This window comes from Mchenga conophoros, linkage group LG6 (genome assembly GCF_057382185.1).
Source record: "Mchenga conophoros isolate Kocher_MC1m ecotype Shallow Benthic linkage group LG6, M_conophoros_male_GT1.1, whole genome shotgun sequence".
In the NCBI taxonomy this organism is placed as follows: Eukaryota; Metazoa; Chordata; class Actinopteri; order Cichliformes; family Cichlidae; genus Mchenga; species Mchenga conophoros.
The window spans coordinates 19,089,249-19,116,368 of NC_140531.1; the positions used below are offsets into that span (position 1 = coordinate 19,089,249).

The 27,120-nt window shown below is 41.3% G+C and overlaps 3 protein-coding genes across 5 annotated transcripts in view; 2 read left to right on the forward strand and 1 right to left on the reverse strand.

Moving 5' to 3' along the window:
* Positions 1-14,147, forward strand: part of coro2aa (coronin 2Aa) — a 48,511-nt gene extending 34,364 nt beyond the window's left edge. For both annotated transcript variants that reach the window (XM_085276636.1, XM_085276637.1), the window contains exons 3-12: positions 443-559; positions 884-1,033; positions 1,633-1,812; positions 2,427-2,543; positions 3,910-4,014; positions 4,137-4,233; positions 4,793-4,905; positions 5,027-5,117; positions 5,416-5,684; positions 6,516-14,147. In XM_085276636.1, coding sequence (XP_085132762.1) covers positions 443-559; positions 884-1,033; positions 1,633-1,812; positions 2,427-2,543; positions 3,910-4,014; positions 4,137-4,233; positions 4,793-4,905; positions 5,027-5,117; positions 5,416-5,684; positions 6,516-6,653 — 1,377 coding nt within the window. In that variant the 3' untranslated portion in view covers positions 6,654-14,147. The remainder of the gene's footprint in view (positions 1-442; positions 560-883; positions 1,034-1,632; positions 1,813-2,426; positions 2,544-3,909; positions 4,015-4,136; positions 4,234-4,792; positions 4,906-5,026; positions 5,118-5,415; positions 5,685-6,515) is intronic.
* A 2,233-nt stretch (positions 14,148-16,380) lies between these two features.
* On the reverse strand, positions 16,381-21,551 carry anp32b (acidic (leucine-rich) nuclear phosphoprotein 32 family, member B). Its single transcript, XM_085276641.1, has 7 exons — positions 21,412-21,551; positions 18,874-19,023; positions 18,633-18,755; positions 18,123-18,315; positions 17,644-17,768; positions 17,485-17,551; positions 16,381-16,614 (listed from the first exon to the last, which is right to left on the reverse strand). Exons 1-7 carry the CDS (start codon positions 21,463-21,465, stop codon positions 16,532-16,534), a joined length of 795 nt encoding a protein of 264 aa, XP_085132767.1. The 5' UTR covers positions 21,466-21,551; the 3' UTR covers positions 16,381-16,531.
* Positions 21,552-21,703: 152 nt separating this feature from the next.
* Positions 21,704-25,710, forward strand: hemgn (hemogen). 2 transcript variants are annotated; one of them, XM_085276638.1, is made up of 5 exons: positions 21,704-21,998; positions 23,728-23,802; positions 24,115-24,205; positions 24,582-25,123; positions 25,232-25,710. In XM_085276638.1, the coding sequence occupies exons 2-5, from the start codon at positions 23,739-23,741 to the stop codon at positions 25,336-25,338; spliced, it is 804 nt and encodes a 267-aa protein (XP_085132764.1). In that variant the 5' UTR covers positions 21,704-21,998; positions 23,728-23,738; the 3' UTR covers positions 25,339-25,710. The 2 variants fall into 2 exon arrangements, with proteins under 2 accessions (XP_085132764.1, XP_085132765.1); XM_085276639.1 differs by having other exon boundaries at positions 21,704-23,802; positions 24,115-24,193.
* Positions 25,711-27,120: the final 1,410 nt, after the last annotated feature.

The following is a 27,120-nucleotide window of genomic DNA, read 5'->3' on the forward strand; positions in this document are numbered from 1 at the left end:
GGAGTTGCAGCCATCTGTCATGAGCAGTTGGGGGTGTGGAGAGAAAGATGGGACAAAAGACACGCAGAGAGACGGAGATTAATGATAACTAATGATTAAATGCAAAGTGGTGTATAAACAAATAAATGTGGAAAAAAAGGTGAGTGAACAAGGAACACACAGGGCATCATGGGAGGCCTCAGCAGCCCAGGCCTATTTTAGCATAACTAAAGTTCAAGGTCACCTGAATCAGCCCTAACTGTAAGCTTTAAAAGTAGAGAGGGCGTCCGTCCGTCTGTGAGATAAGATGGGGCCCGATTATTCATAACAGGATATGTGAGGAGAAGGATTTCTCATTCCACAGTGTAGCGAGCAGCTGATTAGTGGTTTCGCTTTTGTTTCCAAGAGGAAAAATATTGTGATTTTCCCTAATGTCCATGTTTTGTGTTTTAAATTTTGCCAGACGGGTAAAGTGGACCCTCAGCAACCTCGAGTGTCGGGCCACAGGGGCAACGTGTTAGACATCAAATGGAATCCCTTCAACGACTGCTGCATCGCCTCCTGCTCCGAGGACGCCACGGTTTGTACACCGGAACGCACACAGAGTCAATTTTCAGTGAGGTTTACTGACGTGTTGTCATTTTCATGGGATTTGAGCATGTTGCAGCAGGGAGATCATTTTATAGCCTTCAGAAAGGAGCTAGAAGTCATTCCTCACATTCCTCAGCTCTGACCTGGCAGATGCTCAGAACAAATCACTGTAGAGAGAGAGGAAAAAACCTAGTTTCAGGCTATTTGTTTTAAATGTCTTTCTCTGTTGGCTGTTCTTTGTGGATTGAGAAAGAGATGGTTTGTTTCTGGCACGGATCTTCATCAATTTGGTCCTCTTTGTGTGTGTTTGTAGGTTAAAGTGTGGGAAATCCCTCCTCACGGTGTGTATAAAAATATTACAGTACCGTGGAAGGAGCTCCAGGGTCACAGTCGCAGAGTGGGCCTCATCGAGTGGCACCCAACTGCTAACAACATCCTCTTCAGTACTGCCTATGACTACCAGGTAACACACACACACACCACCTCTTACACAAGCCCGGAGTCATTTATAGACAATAAGATAACGAGGCATGAACTCCGAAAGCACTGTGACCTAAACCGAGAGCACTTATCTGTCACAGTGCAGCCCTGCAGTTCACACTGAACTGACCTGTAAAGATTTCTGATATTACATTACACAGCATCACGAGCACTTTGTTTGTTAGCCTAAGTATTCAGATCGTTTTGGGCCGTAGGTGCGATGTCTTAACTCCAGAGATACGTGCTCCAGTTACTGCCTGTATTTGCACACATGCTGGCCTCCCATGTTTAAACAATTCTGCCTCTTTTCATCCACACAGCTGAGTGCAATAGCACAAATTCCTTTGAGATAAGCAAAGTATGCACTGTTATGTCCATTCGCACAACCGTTATGTACCACTCTCTGTAATTACTCGGCCCTCTGAGCGGCTTAATCGTATGTTGGTGATGTCAGTGCATCGTTGTTTTTTGATACAAAGTGGTTTACTTGTAGCACACCACCAGTTACTTTCCACCCTTTAATGTGTCTGACTTCTTGGCCTAACCACCTGCGTTGATCTCTGTGTGTTTCTCCGCCTCCAGATAATGATCTGGAACCTGGACTGTCCGGAGCCGGTGATAAAGAACCCCGTGCGGACCATCAGTCACCACCCAGATGTTGTCTTGTCCATGTCTTTCAATACAGATGGAAGTCTTCTTGCTACCGCCTGCAAGGACAGGAAAGTCCGCCTGATGGAGTCGCGCTCTGGAACGCTGCTGCGGGTACTGCTGTGTGCACGTGTGCACTTCTCTTATCTTCCCTTTTTTTTGTAATGGGGGAAAAACAGCAAGTGATCTGAATTTAAACACTTTGATTTTAGGTGGAAGACTCAGACTTAAGCTTAATTACCTCAGTCAGAAGCTGCAAATGGTATCGTTTAACAGTAGGAAGTTCAGACCAGCGTAAAGTCCATGTGACAATCTGTCTAAACTGGCTCTCATTTGTAAAAGAGAATTATTGAACTGTAAGCCTGCGTTTGGTCCACAGTAGCATCACAGCAAATATTACATAAGTGGGAGTTCCCTACTTGTTACTGCCCCCTCCGCTCCCTGCGTGGGCACCCAGGCACTCATCCAGCACCACACAGCCAGAATTGATACCTCTGGCCTGGCCTGGATAACAGAGTAGCCCCACAGCCCACCGGGTCACCAGCCAGTGATTCACACACTGTTCATCAGTCTTTTCTTGCTTCCTTTGCCCAGTCAGGGAACTCCTACACATATTACATCCCAGTGGTGTAACACAAACCTCTTTATATGACTTATAAGTGGCATAAATGTTCATCGGGGTTCATTGATTAATGCTGCACGTCATGTGTACTGTGTCACGTTTGCAGGAAAGCAGCTGCAAGACGCACAGAGCCAGTAAAGTGCTGATCCTGGGAAACACCAAGATGCTTCTCACGTCGGGAACGTCGCGCTACAATGATCGGCAGATAGCACTGTGGGATCAGGTGAGAGACGTTACAGAGCAATGCAACAAGACATTTGCAACAAAATATCACAATTTTACAAAAAGCTTTTGTGTTTTTTGTAGCAAAGCAAAAGGTTGAGAAAAAAGAGAAATGTTCATAGTAAAAATGGCATTTTTGAGATCTCACACACGTGTTTATTTACATTGAACACATGTTTACTAATAGAATATTAATTGAAATAGCTAATTGATGAAGAAAAGCATTAATGTCAGCAAATGTCTGGTGGGGGTGTTTGTTTTGTTTTTTTTTGTCAGTCGACACTCCTCACATCGATTACTTGTTAAACTTGTAGATATTTCTGATCAAATTAGGATCATTCTGACAAGGATTTGCAAAGACAGGACAGACTCTGGATAATAAATATCGCAGCACAAGCATTCGTGTAAACAATTGTAATTGTGAGCTCAGCGCTTACCTGCTGGTCTGGATGCTGGAATAATGAGAGCACCCTGTTCCTTGGGGGCAGTCTTGGCTAAAAATAGTCAGGCTGGTGTGAATAATTTGTACTAAGTTTAATATATTGAACACTTATATCCAGGGAATTTAGCAGGACTGCAGGAGGAGGAGAAATCGGGAAATTGGCAACAACAGAAGGGCCACAAATAAGTGAAATCTAAGCTTACAGAGTATTAATAGTAACACGAGTGAAGTAATGGTCAGCATATTACGTCACCATTGGAGAGGTCATGACTTTTGGCAGCTTCATTTCCTGGCCTACATCATTTAAACCCCTGAGCTTTGAGATAAAGTTTTCTTACCTGTGAAATTATCTGATGTGCAGCCAGGTTCATGTTCTGACCTTTTTTGCACAAGGAAACATTTTTTGTAGCGTTTTTCTGACAACATTTGAGGATTTCTTTTTCTTGTAAAGTCAGAAGTTGTTGTATTAATGATATCTCAGAATACTTCCTTCACTACCAAACACCTCTCGAGCCTGTCACAAGTGCAACTCTGCCACCTAGTGGATGAAATGCACCAGTTCAGCAACCCTGCACGTTTACCTGAGCAGCTCACTGATTCCCGTGTTCAAGTGGAGCCAAAGTTATTTGTCACATCGCGATTATGTCATCACCCAGTCTCATCACACATAGTAGTCTAGTAGTAGTAATAGTTGGTGTGCCAGGCCGGCGTGTTGTGATGATTTAGAGCGTATCGTGGGTGGAGGATTAAGGCAAAGCTCGGATTAGGGATTGAGCGCTCAGTGTTTTTAATTCGCCGCTGCAGAGTGCTTCTTAGGGAGCATTGGATTTCAGTCAGTGTTTTGATATTTTCTGTATGTTGTTTACATCAGCGCCGCGTAGGTCTTGTGTTTTAACACGTTTTTGATCCTCGTGTGTGTTTGTAGGATGATCTGTCCGCGCCTTTACTGGAAGACAACCTGGACGGTTCGTCGGGGGTCATTTTTCCTTTCTACGACCCCGACACACACATGCTCTACCTTGCTGGGAAGGTGGGACTCTGAAACATGTTAAAAAAAAAACCCCAAACAAATCATAACAATCATATTAAAAGCTTCATACAGAAAATATTCTTTATTACTGTTACAGAGACTTACGCTTTTTATCTTTTTAGGGTGATGGAAATATCAGGTACTATGAGATCAGCACAGAAAAACCATACATTCACTTCTTAACAGAGTACCGCTCACAACTACCTCAGAAAGGACTGGGTAAGGAACACACGCACATAAACACGCGCTCAATTTTAAACTTTATTAATGTCACCGACACATTATTTCCTAAAGTGAGTGTTAATAAAAGACGTGACAGTTGAACCCTGTTTGGAAACTCCGCCTACTGTGATGACACTGTGCACCTTTAAGCAAATTTGCTGTGCAAATAAGCCTCCAATATTTGCATAGCCAAAACAGCTGATCGAAGGGGTTGTGGCTCAGGTCAGGTGTACAGGCAGCAAAAAAGTCACATGTGCACTTGATAGATTTGTTATTTCACCTGTTTGTTGTGGTTAAAATGTATATTATAAATTCCCAAAGCACTTAGTGTAGTGGACTTGTAGTGGCTCTGCTTTATAAAGTTACTCTGATACAGGTTAACCTTTAACTGCCTGCTGCTCTGCCTGCAGGTGAATTTCCTGGTGACAGAGGAAAGTGTGTTTTTAAAAAATAAGATTTGAGTCCCCATATAAATACAGTACGTCTTACCTTGACTAATATTGATGCTGAAAATAGAATGAATACAATCTGTGTGCGTCTGTGTGTTAACCTGCAGGTGTGATGCCGAAGCGAGGCCTCGATGTGAGCTCCTGTGAAGTCTTCAGGTTCTACAAACTGGTGACAATCAAGAGTCTCATCGAGCCTCTTTCTATGATTGTACCCCGCAGGGTAAGTGTTGCACAAAAATGGCAGACACCACTGCACAAAGAAAAACAAACATCCAAATTGAACACATTTCACAGACCTAATGTTGAATATTTTTCTGAATCTGCCGTGCACGTGTCTCCAGTCGGAGTCGTACCAAGAGGACCTCTATCCAATGACGGCTGGAAACAGGCCTGCTCTGACTGCAGAGGAGTGGCTCGGTGGCATGGACAAAGGTTAGAAGTAAAGAAAGATTGTGCGTGAGATCTGTTTGTGTCCAGTAGCCTCTGAAATTGCATTTATTTGTTACCTTTGATATTCCGGTGCTTCACTTGTATGTGGGTAAATGAAATATCCTTTCAATAGTCTTTTAGCTTGTCTAATGAGTGTTTAAATGTGTGTGAATGTGTGTTTGAATGGGTGGATGACTGGATATGTAAAGCGCTTTGGGGTCCTTAGGGACTAGTAAAGTGCTATATAAATACAGGCCATTTACCATTTTTAAATCCCTGATCAGCATCCTTTGTTTCCTAGGTCCATTGCTAATGTCTTTGAAGCCAGGAAGTCAAATAGCAGAGTCCTTCTCAGACATGAAGGCAGTGGGCAACTCACTGGAAAACTCGCTAGACACTCGCAGGTCTCAGGGCAGACCGTGCATGCTACAGCTCGCTTACATTCAGGACCAACTGGAAGCCAAAGAAAGCAAAGAGGACAGCAGCCACACAGTGGATGACAGGATTCAGACACCCGTCACCAACGGAGAAGATGCCACGCTTTGCTCTCCTCCCAGAACAGAGAATGAGGTGCTGGATGGTTTTGCTTTTTCACAGACACACAAAGGCAGACGTAAAAGCAATATGAGCTATATTTAGTTGCATCCTAGTCAGTTATTCTTTGCAATGGACTTGAAATATAGAAATGCGTCCTACTTGTTACTTATCCGCTGAAAGTCGAGTACATGTCCCAGGATATTCTTCAGTTAAGGTTGTGTCATTGGAAAAAGATAAACTGTTACAAGTAAACAGATATATACACAAATGAGGAGAAATTCTGAAAGTACGCTAAAGACACTGAGCTGTTTTTAGGTCCTGTGTAGTTACTTTTAGGAAACCTGAAGAAGCCGTGGCACTCAGAAGGTTCAGACTGCTTTAACGTGAGGCCAAAGAGGCACAACAAACTAAATCCATCATGAGTAATGAGTGGTGGAAAATATTAAGTACATTTACTTATCACAAGATCACAAGAGGAGGCACAAATCCGTTTGGAGTTTGCATCAGGAAGGGCATCGGGTGTGAAATTTAAAAGAAGCTTTTACTGAAGTACCATCTTGAAATACGATGCACTGATAAAATTTAGATTCAGCAGGTTTCTGTTACATCTTTGATTATAAAGCTGGGGTAAAAACAGGTGGAAAACTGCACGCCCGCAGCGTTAAAATCCCACTTACTGTGAATGTGTCACTAGTTATTGTTTTTCTCCACTCGAGGCTTGTTTTACCTTGACGGCAGCAGTTTGTAGTAGAGACGTTTAACTGAGCCTGTAGCCTAAAAGTGAGGCAGACGTGTTCCCCGAGTCTCCAGTGGGCACAAGAGCCGTGGTTTAACTCCTTATCCCGTGCGTGTGTTTGTCCACAGCTGCGGTTGAAGTTCCACAAGCAGCAGGAGGAAATCAGGCGGCTGAGGGAGCTCCTCAACCAGAGGGACGTACGCATCAAACAGCTGGAGCTGGAGATTAAGAACATCAAGAACTCCCAGAGTCAGAGCTCACTTTAAGACTTTCTCCAATTGCTGAGTCACCCTCACCTCCTCACGGGGGTAGACGCGCACAGGTGTACCAACCTACTTAACCCCGTTTTTAAAACTGCCGCAGTCTTCGTAAGGCCCCGGCTCACCGGTTTTCCTCTAATGAGCCCCACGCGCTCACTGCACAGGGGCCCGTCAAGCCTCGATTTTATGTTGTTTTCCTTTTTTTTTTTGGTTGTTATCTTCAGTTTGTCGTTTTGTCGACTCTACACAGGGTGCACATCTCTTTGCTCGTGTACATACTTTTAAAACTCTCTGCACCTTTTGACCATCCCCGCCCCCTTGCCTCATTTCTTTTGTACGCTTCCCTATGCAAGCTCATTGAAATTTTTTCGCTTTTTTTTTTTTTTTAAGTTGACGGATAAAAGGATGTTTGTGCCGCGTCGACCGAATGACGTGGCTGTGCGTGCGTTGCTTGAAAGTTGTGGCGGACACCAGACATCCCGTGTGATTGTGAGATAACGCTGCGTTTATTTTCTATGCCTGTTGATTGTTTTTGTTTTCTTTTTCATCCAACATTCAAACTACTGTAAGTGAAATGACTGTGTTTAAGTTCAGCAGACAGATGTGATATGTGTGCATGAATGAGAGCGAAATGAATGAATGACTGTTTCGTGATCCCAGCTGTGTTCTGCCATCTCATTAAGCTGCATTTGTTTTTAATTCTTCTATCATTTCTTTTAATGACTGGAAAGTTGGTGGAAATGATCCGTTTTGCTGCGGTTAACGTGTAAGCCAATTCAGTAACTGATGCCATGTAGCAGTTTGGATCTTGACTTTTATATTTATTTTAAAATAAGGACAGAGAAAATGCCATTTAATCAAATACTTGAACTTGCTGTTGTAATTTTGGCAAATACAGCATGCAAAATGTTAAAAAAAAAAAAAAAAAAGGACAAAACCCTGTTTGCTTTTTCCTACTGCTTTCTGATCATACTTCATTTACCTGATCAGTTTTAGGGCAAAATGGTATCTACTGTTGAAAAGGACACAAATGTACCTCACAGCTCTGATAAAGCTGTAATAACATTAATATGACAACAGTCAGATGTTTTAACCAGGTCATTTATCCTCTTCTCTGGGTATATTAAATCAACAAGCAGGACTCTTTTATTGCAAAACTCAATTCTGACTCAATTGAATTTTTAAAGATGATTCGCAACAGCAGTCATCTCAAGACTTTATTTTTCTATATTTTTTAGTGTAAAGACTCTACAGAGGGAAAACCCCAGGCATGTTTCCCCTGTATGAAGTGTCTTGATTTTAGTTTAGAAACCTTATCTGCTTGAAATGTGGAGAACGCATATACACTGAAAAAAACTGAGAAGCTACAGATGTCTTTATGTGTATGTTTGTAATCTATTGATTTCAATATGAACAAACATGATTCCATCCATGGATGGATGGATGGATGGATGAAACCCAATTCCAGAAAAGCAGTGATGCTGTGTAAAATATAAGTAAGAACAGAATGCAATGGTTTGCAGATCTCAGACTTTGAGAAAATCAAATGGTCATTTTGAATTTGATGGCAGCAGCATGACTCATAAAGTTGGGAAATGGTCCTGTTTACTACTGTGTAGCATCCCTGATTCTTTTAACAGCAGCCTGTAAACATCTGGGAACAGACGAGACCAGCTGCTGGAGTTTTGTGCGACTGAAGGTCCGATCGAGGCTTCCAGCTGCTCAACACTCCTGGATCTGCTGTGTTGTTTTTGTTTCATGATGAGACACATACTGGTCAAAGGTCTGGACTGCAGTTCAGCCATTCCCACACTCTTCTGTTATGAAGCCATGCTTTTGTTATAAATGGAATGTGCAATTTTGCATTTTCGTGTTGAAGTGTACAAGGGATTAGCTGAAAGAAAAGCCTCATCTTGAGGAGAGCACGTGTTAATCTAGAACCTGAATATACCTTTCAACATTGATGTTCACATTTAAATACATATAGCTTCTTTTCTGCGTGGTAGAGCTTTAACCTGCATTTATGGATGGAAATCACTGTGAAGTGTTCCTGAGCTCATCTGTTTTTAATGCAGTGCTGTCTGAATATTGATTTTTGGGCCTTGCGCACAGAGATTTCTCCAGATTCGTGCAATCGCTGTCGATGATGAGATCTTCAAAGTCTTCCTCTTTTTGCGCCCAGCCACGTCACTCACCTGTTGCCAATTAACCTGATTAGCTGCAGTCTTCCTCCAGCTGGTGCTTTTTAGCTTTTTTCCTTTTGTTGCTCTCCTTTTAAGACACATTGCTGCCATTAAATACAGAATGGCCCTAATTTTATTTTCTCCTTAAAATGGTTATTAGATTTATAAATCATTACATTCTGTCTTTACTTTACACAGCATCCCAACTTTTTTGTGTCGTTAAGCCCCACTATGTTATAAACATACAAAAAAGACGCCTGCAGATTCTTTTTTTTTCCAGTAAATGTACATTAATGTGTCAGTATCACAGAGTTAAGTTATATGATATAAGAGGTCTGTACATTTCCAGCAGGTGAGGTTTGTAACTAAGCTGTCTAGACTGCAGTGGGCCTAAAGACAAATAGGATGACATTTACCAGTGTTGTGTCACATTCATTTTGTGCTGGGCGAATGTTCAGAGAGCGTTCACTCAGCACAAGATTTCTCTGCTATCCTGCCTCAGAAGCTGGTATAAATAAAATCCGAACAAAAAAGCAAACAAACAAACAAAGAACCCTGTCATCAGCCAAATTATTGTTCTGAGCAACAATTTCACAATCTGTGCGTCCCTAAAGTGGACCATGAGTGGGGATTGATTTGTGCGCCGCTGTTTACAAGCGTGAATTCTTGGGCTCACTTTGAATATCTACGGAGCTGTGATGCCTAAGCAGCCTGCATCTGCTGCTCACGGAGGTTCTTGTTATGGTTTAAAGTCCACAGCAGTCCAAGACTGTTTATCAAAACTAACCATGTTTTAATGTTTAAAAACGTAAAATGCCTTATCGTTTTAGAATAGGTATAAAATACCAGTACACTGTTTCAGCTAAAAAACAAAACACTTCTGAAACGAAAATGAGGGGAAAAAAGACAACCTGGTCCACATCCGATTTACGCACTCTGTAATTTATTTTCTATCTATTTTTAAAAGCTTAACCTTAAAACAGCAGGCTTGTGACTGCACAGTGTGCATATACTGTTTTAGCTGAACAGCTGATAAAAATCTAAACTGTAGAAGTGTTTCTCATGGCTTCTGCCACCACCATGGTACAGTCAGACCAGAACATTTGTTTTCAGATTTCAGGCAGCTGGTTTTAACTCGTATTTTTCCCAGCTAATTAAAGAGATACATTCCTAAATAATAATAATAAAATAAAAAAAACCCTGACGGACACATAGATGTAGATGCCACTTGCAGATATTAGCACAGCAGCAAAGCATGTTAGTTTGCTTTGAGAAGCTGGTTTGAGTGGTTTGTGGGATTAGAAAAACACTATAAATGCCAGTCTAAAGGTAAATACTAAGATAAATGGTCAGATGTAGCACCAGTGATCACACATGCCTGTACTGACGCACTCACGGGCACAAGCACAACAGTGATCTTCTAGATTTGGCACATTTCAGGTGCAGCATAGAAACCACACACACACACGTACACACATACAGATCAATGCAATTGTAATGCGTGCGCGACCCCTTTGACCTTTGGCCAGACAGTTCTAGCAAAGCTGCATCTCATGCTGACTTTTGTCCAGTAGCAGCAATGCCTGACCGATGTTTAACTTCCACTAGAGGACCAGTCTCAACACATTCCCATCGTTCAGCGGCTGAGTTGCGATGCCGTCTGAATAAATTCTCAGCCTGAAATGCTGAATATCACCAGTTAAATAGCAACAGCAGCTGGCATTTTGAGTCAGCCTGTTTCTTTAGCAGTCCTTTTATAGCTGCTGAACCTTCAACAGCAAACTGCCTGCCTACTGCTGAATCTGGTGGACCCTTTCATTAACACAACAGGCTCTTCCAGTACTTTGATACAAATACATTGCAAATTTATTCTTTTTAGGTTAATGTAATTGCAGTTGAAAATGTTTTTTCTTCCCTGATAAAATACCTCTAAAGTTGTCCATTTTCTTATTGTCTAGTCACAGCATGTTCATTTAATTTATATAGCATATTTAAAACAACTGCAACTGACCTAAAGTGCTTTCTGGGCAAATGCATTTACATTCAAGAGCTCCAAAAACCCAGTTTCAAAAACACTAAACTCACATGGCAAGACACATAACAGCAAGTGAAGAGGAGGTAGATCTTTAGAGCTAATTTAAAAGTGTCCATCGTTGGGGGGTTGCAAGCTTTTGGGAGGATGACACTGGTAGTGAGGCAAAATACAGAGTTAAAAAATCTGTAATATACTGTTGAGCTAAACAAACTAAAAAAAAAAAAAAGGTAGGTTAAAGACCCTACAATAACACAGAGGAACACCTCAACAATCAGGTGATCCCTGGATGAACAAGCACCTGGCAACAGTGTGAAGGAAAAACTCCATTTTATCAGGAAACCTCTGGCAGAACCAGGCTCAGGGAGCGAGGGGAGGAAGACAGGACAGAAGACGCTGTTGAAGAGAGCCAGAAATTAATAATAACTAATGATTAAATGCAATTGCACCAGATTTTTAAACAACTGTTTGGACATATGTGGATAAAGGACCAAGTGCCTTAGTTGGGATGTTAATAGAGCTTCGCCAGCTGTGGTATCATTTAGTCTAAGGAAATGTTTCGCCGTTCAGGATTTCAATCATCCAGACTATCAAAGAAGCTCTTTATATGTTTCATCCACATAAGAGCGGTAGTGAATATATTAAGATGTATAATAAAAGCAGAAGAGGACCTAAAATGTAATGTTGCATTTACTGGAACCTGGTAATCCATCATATATATATATACACACTGTGGTGGATACTCCTAATAAACAACCAAAGGATCCAATATTGAGATCAGTGTGTGTCCATGTGATCCCTGCGAGCCAAAAGATCTGTAAATGCTAAGTTTGAATTTATTTCTACTCTTTGATCTGCACGATGTCCTTAACATGGTGATCTCAGGGACACAGCAACTCCACCCGTCTGCTGTTCAAAGCCTTTTGGTTTTGAGGGGCAGCCAGAAGAAAGTTGGCTTGAGGGGAGCGAAGGAACTGCACCAAAGCTGAGTATAACAATTATTTAGAACTGTGAATCATGCAAAGCTACTGTAGTAAAGTCCAAAACTGAAAATAGGGAGGTAGAAAAGAACATAATAGGCCTCATTCAAGGCAAACTCAAGTGGTTATATTGTTATGGTTGTTTAATTACCAATTAGATATTGGATTAGATACTTACCAGGACTTTAATTACATCCTTCTAACTGTATATTAACACCAATATCTAATTGGTTAATCACATAGACAAGTTCAAACAGAATCAGAATGAGGTCATTTAAGTAATGCTGAACATGTCATTGTTGTTGGTGCCAGACGTGCTGGGCTGAGTATTTCAGAAACTGGCGATCTGCTGGGATTTTCCCCAAAAACCATCTCTAAGTTTTACAGAGATTGGTCTGAAAAGGAGAAAATACCCAGTGAGCAGTAGTCCTCTGGGAGAAAATGCCTTGTTAATGGCAGAGGTCAGAAGAGAACTCAAACTCAAATAATCACTTTATGTTACGTTATAACCAAAATCTGCAGAAGAGCACCTATCTGGTCTACAGCAGCAGAAGACCACACCAGGTGCCATCAGAGAATGGGAAAACTTAGGCTACAGTTCACACAGGCTCATCTAAATTTGACCACAGAAATTTGGAAAATGTTGCCCGGTTTGATGAGCCTCAATTTCTGCTGCAACATTTGGATGGTAGGGTCAGAATTTGGCATAAACAGAATATAAACAAAGCACAGTTCTATCTTACCTTTGTAGCCTATCGGCAGTACGTGCTGCTGGTAGTGTGCAGTGGTGTGCGGGATATCTTCTTGCCAAACTTGGCTCCCTCTTGTGCCAACTGAGCACTAGTTAAAACACCAAGTATTGCTACTGACCATATCATCCTCATTTATAACTACATAGTAGCTGTCATCTGATGGCTCTTCCAGCTCTGAGGGATAACAAGCCTCCAACTATGTAAGGCTGTCATGTAGAAATGAACCAAAATCTGTGAGGAATGTTTCCAGGCTCTTGCTGAGTCTATGCCACAAAGAATTAATGTTTTACATAAGTACTACTTGGTACTAGCAAGGTGTACCCAATAAAGTATCTGACAAGTGTACAAATAACTTTTCACACAGGGCTGTGTTTATCTTAATCTGTAGAGGTTTACCAAAAAGACAGTAGTGTAGTAGTAGTAGAACAAAAGTCCCACTCCTTACATTTAAAATTTCTCTCCAGCTTCTAATTACAAAACTAACAATCCAATGCTTTAATTGGTGGAGAAATGGCATCTAGTTTAATCTGATTTCATACCGTGTGAAGTCACTGGGCCATCAAAATCGGAAACTCGCTGCCAGCTCTGATACCCTTTGCCTTTGTCTTACCCTCAATGGCTCACTCGCGTAGAATATAATTTCAATATACGCACATCATACATTAGTATGAATAATTAACAATAAGGAGGGAGGGGAAAGGGACTGTTGTTTCTCCATAAGTGTTTTTTCTTGCCATTTCCTCCAAGTTATCATCACATTGTTGTGGTACCGTGATGACTATTATTGCTCTTGCTGAAAATTGTGATAGTAAAACTCTGCAGATGATGATCGTTCTGTTGCTCTGTTATGAATGTGGCGTACACTGAGTCCTCAGAGGGGAGAGAAACAACTCGACAAGCTGAAATGAAGCAATATCAATCCCTGCCCGAGACCTCTCGGCATTAAAGCATGCACACTGACAGTCTCTTACATTACGCCGGAGCAATAATGTAGCTCACTTGTAGCATTTGCTGTCTGATTTAATAAACTATGTCATTTATTGGTTGTTGCCGACTTTGTACGAGCCTCACTGCGTCAGACTTCCACAGATTTTAATGCAGTTATTTTGTGTCTTTAAAATGTATTTAGTAAAAATTTTATGTATTTTTTAAAATTCTTAAAATTTCCAGGGTAATCAAATTATCTCTGACTGTTGACATTCTCTATTAGAGCAGAACATAAGTGAAATATAAAACATGTCAATCAAACATGAACAAAAATGTGAATATTTCTTCTTTTTTTTGTACAAAAACAGCACCGCTTCCTCGGTTGACTACAAATTACTTGAGAGTCTGAGAGTGCAGCACATGGAAACAAACATTTTCCATCTGTACACGATTGTCTGGGTAGTGTTTTTTTTTTTTTTTATAAGGGCAGCCTGGAGTAGATCAGCAGCCATAAACTCTTTAAAAGAGATTATCGTCTCTCCACAATTCAGTAATGCAGTTTTGTTGTCATTTCTGGTCTTATTATTAAGAATAAAGGTGTTACAGAGCAGTGGGCTCTGTCCTGAGGTTGCTTTGCTGTTTCTGTAAAGTGAAAAATGACTGCACTTAGTTACAGAACGAACTATAAACTACAAGCTTGTGAGGGGCAGGAACCTTTTTTTCTTATCTATATTAATACAATACTTAAGCACCCATGTGTGCATTTAAAGGCGCTGCTAAATGCCCCCTCTCAACATGATTCCAGTGTGAATGATCGGAGACAAAATTCACAGACCTCATCTGGCAAAGTGCAGTTGAACCAAATATGATGCTGAATAAGTCAAAATGGGTATTTTCTAAAGTCAGTGTTTTAGAACTGAATTTTCTCTGTTTCATTTCCCAGTGAGCTGCAGTGCACAGACAGATACACCAAGAGTCAATTTTATGCTGGAAAAGACAAAAAACACAAACCAACTTTGGTCCCCATTTCAATAGTCGAACTCAGATTTCTGAGCCCCCAAAATTAACTTTGGCTGAAAGGCTTTTTTCTGTCCTTATTTTACAGACACCAAATTGTATATATGCATTGTTATACAGTAAGTGTTTCTCCTGTTCGTATCGGCTGTGAAACAGTGCCTTTGTCCTGTGACAAAAAGAAGCAATTGTTCTGTGTAGGAATGTATTCTTAAGTTCAGCCAAAGCCAAAGTGAGGCTTCAGCATTCTGAATTTGCCAGTTGATTTTTTTCCCCCATGATATTGCTGCATAGCAGATTACATAAAGAAAAGAAAGGAAAAACAAAATTAACAGGTGGCAAATTTTTTTTTTAGATTTGGCTTTTAAATCTGCTGCATTTGGTATTTCCTGTTGTGTCTGGGCAAAAGGAATTTTATGTGAAAGACTTTGGGTGCATTTTGTCCACTTACGTCACTACTGGTCATTATAATGTTTTAAACTCACTGGCCACATTGTTAGGTACAACTGTTCAGCTGCTCAGCAACATAAATATCTAATGAACCAATTACATGGCAGCAACCCAGCGCATTTAGATGTGATCAAGATGATCTGCTGAAAATCAAATGGAGGATCAGAACAACGAAGAGAGGTGATTTAAGTGACACTGAATGCATCAAGGTTGTTGGTGTCAGACAGGCTAGGCTGAGTATTTCAGATAATGTTGATCTACTGGGTTTTCCCCACACAACCATCTCTAGGAATTACACAGCGGTCAGGAAATGTTATGAGCTGAAAGGAAGGCAAATACAAACTCGTTACAATCAAGATATGCAGAAGAACGTCTCTTGAACCTTAAAGCAGATGGGCTATATCTGCAGAAGACCACATTCTGCCCCACTCCTGTCAGCTAACAGGAAACTGAGGTCTCTGGGTAACAAAGGCAACCATAACTTTATTGGCCACTTGTTATAACTAAGGTATGCAGAAGAGCATCTCTTTGGGCTTCAACAGCAGAAGACCATTCCTGTCAGCTAAAAACAGGAAACAGAGGCTGCAGTTCCCACAGCCTCACCAAAATTGGATAGAAGAAGTAGGGTCAGGATTTGTCATAAACAACGATGAAAGCATAAATTTATCCTGTATTGTTTCAGTGATTCAGTGAAACAATAGTGCCAGAGTTATTTTGGTACAGCAACTGTATGCCATCATGTCAATATTGACCAAAATCTTTGAGGAATGTTTCTAGCATCTTGTTGAATCTGTGTTGCAAAAAATTAATGCAGTTCTGATGGCAAAATGGGGTCAAACCCAGTACTACCCAGTGCTGAGAAGAGTTATCCTTCCATCCTCTTGAAATAATTTGGGGACAGAGGAGCATGAAGAAAGAAAAGCACAAAATGTTAACATTTTATTTACAAAGTTGTTTTTTTGTCATACAGAAAGTAAAAATGTAGCTACAACCTTGATTTGTGCAACAGGCAGCCACACTAAAAATCATGGCTCGCTGGTTGCACAGCTGCTATAGCAATAATTTTATTGGGAAAAATAAGGAACGGAGAAAAAAAAAATTAAAAGACAAAAGAGAAATAATAAACCCAACAACAAAAATTATTCATCCAACAAAATATTAAAAGCACAGACCCAAAACTAGATACCAGTCCCAAAGTCCTCACACGGGAATACATAAAGAGGGATCGACAGTGAAATTGTGGAATGCTGAGTGGTGGGCTGCCTGAGAACCTCGGGGGCCGTGAGTGGGGTGAGGTGGAGGGTGTTGGGTGGCTCTCAGTTCCATGGGGGGCAGGGGGAGAAAAAAAAAAAAAAAAGAGGGGGTGGGGGGCAGCTCCACTCGGCCCACCCATTCGGTACAGTCTAGCCCCATAAAAAGAGCTCAGCGCTGGGGAGGGGGGTTGACGTGGATTACAAAGGCGGTGTGAGTTGTAGGAGGGTGGACGTTCGGGTTTGTGGGGGAGAGGAGGGGTAACTCGGTAGGCTCTCGTTTTCAACTTTAGCTCTTAGTCGTCGTCCTCGTCATCGTCCTCGTCGTCCTCATCCTCTGGGTCTCGCTTTCTCTTCTCGCCTTTGCCGGTTTCTGCTTCTGAAGGTAAAGAAGAAAACTGTTGTGACAAGGAGCCAAAACTACACAAATTCTTGCATCTGCAAGCATGAATACAGTAATCCTCCACCCATTTTAAACAGATTCAATCTCTGCATTTATCACACTCTGTGGGAGTCGCTTAATAATGGTCGCTATCACATTGCTGTCCCTACATGTTATAACGATGCGTGATTACGAGCACAAAATAAAGCGGAAGAAATGCATCTTCAGTCACGCCCTCGTGCAAGATTTTGTTCTTAGTTAAGTGACTAACATTCTCACATCACATGTTATTTGGGATTGACTGAGCACTACTGTTATTTTAGTTATAAAGATAAATGTCAGTAACAGGTGATCACTAAAGCAGTAATCTCTAAACAGATGCAACATCAAGAAGACAAGATAGATCTATTTTCTGTGTACCAGGTGAAGGGTTCCCACATTGCTGACGGAGTCGTGAAGAACTTTGGGGACTGCCCTACATGGTGTAACAGCTGGTGTTGTATCACTTGACAACTCAAGTCAAGTCATGCATGTAAATATGTTTCAAGTGTTTTTCAATTCTTTGTTTCAAAATTGATTGACATTTTTGGAACATTTCTGATTTTTATTTTTTTTTTTGCTTTTTAATGCTTTCTAACAGTTGGGTATGATCTATAAGTTAATAATTTTCCATTGTTTTATGCACTTTTCCAAGACATAAGTCTATTTTATTTCCATCTTACAGAACAAAGAAAAACAACAAGTTGTCTCACCCCTGAATTAAGTCTCAGTCTTGAGTTGTGCAGACATATCGAGAGACTTCGACTGACTCTTGTAGTGATGTTTGAGCCAAAATTGTGAGTAAATTTACTTTAAGAAGTTACATACCATCTTCATCTTCATCCTCGTCTTCATCCTCTTCATCTACTTCTCCATCCTGACCAAAGTCTTCCTCCTATGTGAACAACATTTTACACGTTAAAAAAAATGAGACCGTGCATCAACCCGCTTTAACGACAGCTCCACCAAGCTCGTTTCACTTTTCACCTCATCTTCACCACTGCCTTCCTCGTCATCCTCCTCTCCTTCTACCTCCTCTTCGTCCTCCTCATCGTCCTCTTCCTCATCGAAGTCCTCCTCCTCTCCGTCCTCGTCTTCTTCCTCCTCTCCTTCTGCGACACAAAAGTGAAAAGGAACAATCAGTCGACCGCAAAGTGAGAGCGCGCGGAGGCTAATCGCGACGATCGCTTTCACATTTTCACTTTACAGAAATGAGAGAGCGATTGCCGTTACTCAGCCGTGGAGCCGTTTCTAAATAAGCTACTGCGGTGCACGCATTTTTCATAATGAGCGAACATGTCACCAGAGCAATGGCATGAATGATCGAGGAGTCTTTAATTGTTCTTGAACAACAATGGGACGTTCCAACACAGAGGTAAAACCTCATTTACGGTCTGTTCGTTGGATTTGACAACCAAAAAAAATACCTGCTCTTATTTTTACTACAGCAAAGCACAACTTCATACCTTCATCTTCATCATCGTCTACACCGTCTCCGTCCACCTCTCCATCAGAGTCTGAGGCTTCCCTGTCCTCCATGTCATAACCATCCAGGTAGGTGAGCTGGGGCAGCAGCTTGAACACGCTCTCTCTGTAGTCGTTCAGGTTTGTCACTTCACAGTTGAACAGGTCCAAACTCTTCAGGTTGTCCAGCTTTTTCTGTTGGCAAGAAGAGAAGAGAAATGCTGTGATGAGACTGTCGCTGAAATGTGGTAGTAATGGTACTAGGCTCCAGTTTACATGTGACAATGAGATAATGTGAGACGACAGAGATCCGTCTGTCTGAAGTTTGCGAGACCATTAATTACTGAATGGGTTATCCCTTAAAATACCTTTGGCTATGAGTGGAGTAATCAAAACAAAGCTGCTGAAACCTCACTTCCCAAAATGATTATGATGAACACTGCATTAGCTGGTTTACTATTTGTGAAGTGTGTAGCATGTAAATGACCCCCAAAACACATGTGAACACATACCAATGGTTCCAATGTGCTGATGTCTTTCAATTTGTTGCCACTCAGGTTTAGATGTGTGAGGTTGGGTAGTTTTTCTGCTAAAACATCAAGCCCGCCGCTGATCCTGTTGTCGCTGAACTCCAGCTGAATGAATGACAGTAAAAAGAGAGATTAGTCCAGATGGTTCTTTGCACATTTTATTTCCCCCCCTCCTTTCTTTTTTGTCATGAATATATGAGAATGAATAATCACTCCCGCTTACCTTTTTCAGTTTTCCTAGTTTGGGCAGATTAGAGACTGAGATTAAGCCGACGTTTATCAAACTGAGGAACTCCAGGTTGACAAATTCAGCTGTGAGACCTTCGATTTTTCCTTCAACTGATCGACAATTGTCCAGGACAAGTTCTCGTACCTGAGATTGAAAAAACAAACAAATAGTATTCTTTTAAAATTACCTGTACTTTTTAATGCATTTGCAAGTACTACAACTACTTGCAAAACTTTTAGAACTTAAGTGTATTTTAAAACAGACCAAATGTTAAATATTCCAAAATACATTTTGCAAATATTATTAATTTTTTCCAAACAAAATCATTAAGAAAGGCGTTCGGGGAACAGAGCAACCCTAACGTATTAATAATCAGTGGGTGGTGGTGTTTGTAAAATGGCCCTTCACTTTGTGTAAAATGATTACAGGCGTTTTATAGTTGCTTAAAATATTAGAAAAAAACAACTCTGAAGGCGGAGTTACTTTGACTCCGTTAAAGCTCACACTGGTTGCGCAAGTCATTGTTAAACGTTACCAAAAAAGTTCTTGTCAAGCGTCAAAGACAGACGTTTCTCGATTAAAAACACCAAAATGGATACTCAGTCTCTATCTAAAAACACTTTGCTATCACTGTGTGCTTCGTTTAACCGACCGCTACAGGTCGTCTATTGATTTCTTTGAAACGAGGAAGAGCAAAGCAGCGGCTTCCCATGGCCTGCTGATGCAGTCACTAATGACAAATGCAATGATTTTGTGAGCTAGCTCGCTACAGGCTAGCCATTGCCCCTTTTAAACGCTGCCGTGCCGTAGAGGAGCAGCTAGAGAGGTCTGTCTGCCCGCCATTAGCCAACCCAACAGCAACGGAAAGGATTGCGAATACACCCTTAGTAAAGAGATTCTTTTTTTCTTTCGTTAAACCAGCTTTCATGGGGGAAGTGGAATATTCCTTGTCGTCGAGCAAACGACCGATATTGGCAGTTTGTTAGAGGGTACAGCATCGCTTTCAGGTCGAAGTGGCGAAGGAAATATATTGAGAACGGAAATTTAGTAAAAAACAAAGATGGAGACAGTTCCTTTCTCCCAGAGCTTCAAAGACGACAGAATGACAACATGGCGATTCCTGAGCTACAGTATGCAGTCCTCCGAACGCTTCAATGGCGGAAAGTGCTATTAAGAATGAGCAATAAGCGTTATTTACATATAACCGAAAGTGGTTTTTCGGTGTTAAATTGATTTTATTTCGTGCATGATACGAGGGGGAACGCCGAGCGGGGAGCTTTTGGCTGCCCACGCATGAAGCGCGGTGCGCCGGATCTCCGTGTCATTCGAGCAGCCTGGCTCGGTCAATGAAGCCGCTGGCCAACACATGCATCTGTGTGGTAGCAAGCGCCAAGTTTAACAATAGTAACGATTACTGGAGCACATTGTAGTCGTGTTTGGTGTTTTTACTTTACAACTGGATAGATTTTGTTGTCTTTGACCGGTAGCGAGAAGGGGGTAATATGGCGGGAACCTAATACCAAGTTAGCTGGCTGGTAGTCTGAATGGTTCTGAAACCCCGGACCATCAGGCTTCATTCAATAAGCATGCGAATCTTCATCGTCGTCGTCTTTAAGACGATGCACGGATGATAAGTGATACTATAGCTTGGTGCACAACTAGAGAAGAATTAATGAGGGAATTAATGGATGTACACTCCCTTTAAAAACTTACAGATTGCAACGTGTCTTTAAACAAATCAGCACCAACAGCAGCGGTTGGCTGTTTGTTGAGTGTCTCCCGGCTCTAAGGTTTTGGAGTTGCGGTGTATTTTCACCATTAGCGGTTTAAGGTACGGATGACTCGTGAACCAAGTGTTTTTTGTTGTCGCTGCCTGAATCTTTGTGGCCGTTTGATGTAGACGTATACTCCACAGAAATGTGAACATACGACTCGTGATCTGCGACGGCCCGTTTAACGTTTACAAAACTCGTTTGTTGTTCAGCACCAGAGTTTAAAGTAATTTTGCAATTATTACACAAAAAAGCTCCTCGTTTTTTTAAGCAGTTATGCTAGCAGCAAACATGGCTTCCAAGGTCTGTATAAAATATACCGCTCTGTGAATGCCGAACGCAGCACAGTAAACTGCTTTCTCCTCATATAGGCGCAAAAAGAAGTTTACTAATTGTGCTACAACGGTGGAGTGGAGCTGAATCGTGTGTGTGCACCATTGACCAGGGAGGCTGCGAAACGGTTAAAGCACTGCAATAATGCCAGCAAGCTGGGGGGAATCGCCGTTTCAAAGTAACGACTGAATATAGCTTTTCTCGTCTCGTTGCCCCTATACGCCCAATCCTAACCAGCATAAAGGCTCTGGCTTGTTATGCGACTGTTTTCCGCCCCGTTATAAATGAGAAACACAATCTAAAGCCCATGTGGTCACCATTACGTTAGCCACACAGGGTCACTCGCAAAGCAAAAAAAGTAGCAAGCTAGGCTAGCAGGGGCTAGCCTGAAAACTAAGGGTTGGTTTTAAAAAAAAGCACGACTCACATCAGACGGTGTCCTGTTTCTTAGCTCCAAGTGGATCCTCTTTTTCATGTCCATTTTGCCCTATGAAAGTTAAACTTTTCTCCTCGGGGTTTTGCTGGGATCTTCAGTCCAAAGGCAGAGATGCCCTAATGGAGGGAGAATATAGGACTGTATAATGAACTGAGCCAAACGCTAAGTTAGTCGGAGAGAGGGGAAACCATGGAGGGAAACGGGACTGAAACAAAATATATGCTCAACAGCGCCATCTGCGTCCAGAAACGCCCATCGCCTCTAAAAAAAAAGGCATTGCAGTCACAAAACATGACGCTGCCCCGAAACGGTGCTATGGTGCAATTTATTTTGTGCAAGGAAATTACTGTACTGTGTCGTTCAGTGAAGACGGCGGGGTTTTTCTTTGAGAAGTCGGTTTTATTCAGCGAAGGATGTGCACGAACAGACGCGTGTAGCGTATGCAAAACAAATAAGCAATTAAACGGCGATAAAGTAGGTCACATGGTGAACTTTGTTATTCTTCATTTAAAAGTGTCACAGGAAATCTCGAATGCATTACTGCTTTATAGTCAACAGACAAGCAGTGTAATTATGAGGTAACTATCATAACGTATGCCTGTTTAAAAAATGTATATGTGTGTGTTGGGTCTTGTGAATGTTCGATACTTTTTTACATTGTAATAAAACAAAAAATAATTGTGTTGTTTCTTGGCTACTAAATGGCTCATTCCTACCCCCAACCGCTAAAAAGTAGGGCTATATGTGGTTTGCCTTAAAGAGAGCATTGTATATACACATATGGACGGGTAGGGTACCCCACACAACCCCTCCTCTTTACTTCCTGACACTCTCCAGCGTTGAAGTAGAAAATCTACTATGGTTGTAGTTTTTTCTGTTTTATTCTAAATTAATCAGTGAATAAGCTTTAATACTATAAATGCATATCAAATTATAGCCTGTTTTAAGTCTAGTAAATATAACAAATGTATAAATGTTAGCAAGATGTGTTTGCATAGTGTGCTGAGGGGAACCAATGCAAATACCCTAACTCTGGCCACATGCTTGTTAAAGGCACAGTGTATATATACACACAGACACTGTTTTTAAATCAGTGTTTGGTAGTTGAGAAGCAATGCCAGAAGATGGCACTGTAATATCTACACTGACATTCCTCACATTTCATTGTGCAACAGTGGGGCTGTGTGTGAATGACAGCCCTGTCTGCTTTTGGCTGTAACAGTAATGCTGGAGGGGGTTTATTAATGTGTCAGTTGGAGTTTTATTAGCTGAGGAGCTAACTATGTGCAGTTTGGGATCTTTTGAACTGCTGGAACTATGCTGGAAGGTTTGGATGATTGTGTTTTGTGATTTTAATTCGAGTGTGTGAAAACCAATACTTAAACATATATGTTTTCACTCACTTCTTAGCACTCATAGCTTCCACCAGTGCAGAATGTCTGTATAGATTCTCTTCATATGACGTTGAAAAGTGAGTGCATTACGAGCACCTTCATGCAGAAATCAGTACATTTAGAAAGAGAGCTTTCAACATTTCCCTCCACAGTGCTGGGAGCAATTGGCAGTTGAGTGTTATTTACTCTACTGGATAGCTCTTTTCTCCCTCTCTCTCTCTCTGAGTGTCTCAAACACACACACACACACACACACATACATCAGGGCTCAATGTGTTGTTAGAAGATTACGAACGCAACCCAACCGAGCAACTTGCCATCTGAGCGATAAGATGGGTATATGCCCCAACTGTGGACGAAGACAGGAATTTTGTTTGGTCCGTAGTGTGGTTTACCTACCAAAAAGGCATATTTCTTATGATTTGTGGATTAATATTATGAATTTTCTACAGAAATATTTTGAGCTTTTGTGTTTTTTCTTGATATCATATTCAAAACTTAATAACTTCACATGTATTGGACCCCTAATTGAGAAACTGTCCAAAAAAGTCTTGCTCTTGTTAAGCTACAGCAGTGCCTTTAGATCAGCTGCTGAAGAGCTCTAGTACAACATATATATTTGTTACCCTATCACACACACACACACACACACACACACACACACACACACACACACACACACACACACACACACACACAACCTGCTGTTGTCTTCCCCGCTCTGTCTGTCAGTTTTGTGCCAACTCCTCCAGCTTTACAAATATGATAAGACCAAAGTTGCAAGAACTCTCCCTGCACTGTGGTAATGGTTAACCAGATAATTCGTCTAGGGGTGGGAATAGAAAACTGTCAGAAGTTATTCTGTCGTCTTTTTTGCGCTTGCCCGCCTTCAATGAGTTGAATTCATTCATAGCAGGACTCAGAATGGAGGACACGTCGCAACAAGAGAAACAAGAGTTGGAATATAAAAATCCAAATGAGGAGGAAGGTAGGATTTCTTTAAAGATTAATCTCTACTTTGGAAATTGGCTGCTCGAGCATTTCCACACCAAAATGCTGAAGGAGCTGGTTATGTCTTTGCATACACTGCAATCCTATTGGTTAACTCAGATACAGACCTTTGATCAACATTTAGGTAATATCACAAATCTGTCTGTTTTCAAAGTTTGCCAGTGTGTAGCTAGGAGAAGAAAGTCTACATTGTCACGAGTCAAGCACATTACCCAGTCATGCAGTTTGTCTTTGAATTTCTAATGCACCATATGAAAATGATTTCTGTGCACGGCTCTTTGTTTCAAAGGTGGGATCCGTCGCCGATTGCGAGACAGGGACCTTCTCAGGAAGAGAAAGGCCGAAGCAGAAGAGAAGGAAACTAACCAGTGGGTTTTTGGGTAAATTTGTAGTAAAAGCACAGACAGTGTTAGCGCTGCTGCCTATGTTTACCTCTATGCTCTTGGAGAAATCTACAAATTTCAGCACTTAAGTGCAGTAGAAGAAAGTGGTGGTCCTAGCCAGAAAAGTTTAGTAGCCCGCGTTGAAACACTGTACAGTACAGTACATGCTGAAAACACTATCAGCACTCCGGCTGCTTATCACTCCTCTGGTTTATATTGAATATGGAGCAAGAGGAAAGCAAAGGTTGCTCTGCTTTTTCTATTGACGCCACAGATCTGGGTCAAGGACTTTGTACTATTAGCTTTGCAAAACTGTCACAAAGACCTGTTTCAATGTCCACTGTTGTTTAAGTTAATTGCGGTGCTCTCTCAGGGTGGAGAGCCAACGGAAAAGATCAAGAGCTGAGGACAAGAGTGGTGCAAAGAAGAGAGGGAGGCCCAGGAAGACTGAACCCACACCGCAGCTGTCTGCTGTTCAGGAAGAAGTTGAAGCACTTCAGGAAACTCCTGCAGTCGTGGTGGTACCTGAACCCGCTGTGGTCATTCAGGACCAAATAACCGGCTCTCTGCCTCCGCTGTTTGGGCTGGAATCACAACCAGCTTCAATCCTTGCTGCTCCTGCTCCTGCAGCAGTGTTCGAGTTTGTGCAGAATTCTGCTCCTGCTTCGACTCTGGCTTTTGCTGCTCCAGTTCCCGTCCAAGATTCAGCTCCTGCTCCAGATGCCGTCTTAGTCCCAGCTCAGTCCCTAGACTCTGTTCCAGCTGTAACTCCTGCTCCTCCCTCAGCTCCTCCCCAAGTGGAGACCCTCTATACAGAGTCACAAGGCAAGGAGGCCCCAGGCCAGGTCCTGATTGAGGACCCAGATGAGGAGGAGGACGTCTCTCCATCACAAGGCAACAAACGCGCTAATGAAGGTTTGTATGTTGTAAAAATACACTAAAACAATACTTTGAAACATTGTCTGGTTCGAAAGGTTTAATAATTATTAAATTATCTGTCTTTTTTTTTTTTTTTTTTTTTAGATTTGAGTGAAACACTTTCGATCAACGTGCCTGAACAAAATAACGTGTACTCAGTTCCAACTGTCTCTGCTCAGCCTATGGCTCAGGAATATTTTCCAGGAAATTAACTGCAACTTTTTTTCTGAAATGCACTGTTAAGATATTGCTTTATATATACAAAGCCTCGTCACAGTTGGTTTCTGTTTTCTTCTTTTTCTGTGTAGTGTGCACACACAGGATGAGGCAAGTCATTGCTTATTTGAAAGATGTATGAATTCAAACCAAAGCTGTATGCTTATTTATTTTGGTTGTGCTTCACTGCAAAGCTTATGATCTTTTTTTTTATATACTTTCAATTTAGTATGCAACCAGTTTCACTGGCCTTTATTTAAAAGTTAATGGTATAAATCGCTGGTAATTATGTATTCTTAATTGTGGATTTATTTTTACAGAATTTTGTAAAAGTTACTATTCATCTAATAAAAGTCATTTCTGCATCATTTAACAGTAGTCGTTATTATAGGAGTCATCGACTGAGAAAGACATCCACATGCAGTTAGAATTAACTCGATTTTCATTAAATGAAATAATTATGTACCATTTTGTTCACATATGACATCTCTCCTCTCTGGTGAGTGAAATTAAATGATGTTTGGTCTACAGTTTGAACAGCATATCTGTAGATTTAATCTGTGGCTTATCTGTTGAGACACGTGTAGTGAAACATTTAGCCCTATCTGCAAGTGGCTACTGGTAGTGCTTATAATTTACTCATTTGTACTACATAAAGAGATGGAAAAGGTACTCGTAAAAGCTGTAATAATTGATTAATTAGAAAAATGACAGAAAAGGTCGAAAGATGCGCTACTGGATTGAATGACTATGGAGGCCATTTGAGTAAATGGAACTCACTGTGTTGTTCAATAAACCAGGTTGAGATGATCTGAGCTTTGTGAGATTATGATATCCTACTGGAGGTAGCCAACAGAAGATGGGTACAGTGTAGTCATAAAGGGGTCGACATGGTCAGCAGCAGTAGTTGGGTAGGCTGTATAGATGATGCTCAGTTGACCAAATTGTATGAAAAATATCCTCCACACCATTAAACCACAAACATCCTGAATCACTGATACAAGGTAGGATGGATCCAAATTCTGGCCCTAACATCTAAATGTTGCAGAAGTAATTGAGACTCATCAGATCAGGCAACATTTTCCCCAATTTTTCATAGTGCTGAATGAGTGTATGTAGTGAAGAGTTTTAATATTCGACAACAGTGTTCAACAATCCAGGTTGAGATGATCTGAGCTTTGTGACCTGGTATGATTTACTTTTGTAAATCAGCTGATTTAAGGATGCAACAAAAAAAATAAAAAAATTGACAGGTTGATTCTGTTCATCTGGACGTCGTGTTTTCAGTTGGAGAAATGTTTTGTCTCTCATCCAAGTGACTTCTTCAGTCTCTGAAAACTTCTCCCACTGAAAACACGACGTCCAGATGAACAGAATCAACTTGTTGGGATTTCTCTTCCTGGATGATTGAGCATGCATCAAGACATTTTCACTAATGATTAACTATCGCCTTATTTGTTGCAAATTGTAGCCTCAGCCATTTGTTCTTAACTTACATGTGGTCTTCCGCTGCTGTAGCCTATAGTTCAAGGTTCAAGAAATGCTTTTCTGCATATCTTGTTTGTAACCAGTGGTTATTTGTTGCCTTGTTGACTTCCTATATGCTCCTCTGGACATTCTGCCATCAATAAGGCATATCCTACACTGGATAGTGTGGTGGTAAGACCACACATCTTTGGAGCTGAGGTCGCAAGTTTGATTCCCTCCCAGTGTCTAGTAAGGGTCCTTGCTAGGCCCCCCATGTCAAACACCAAGCCCTGGAATGGCGCGGCTATGTC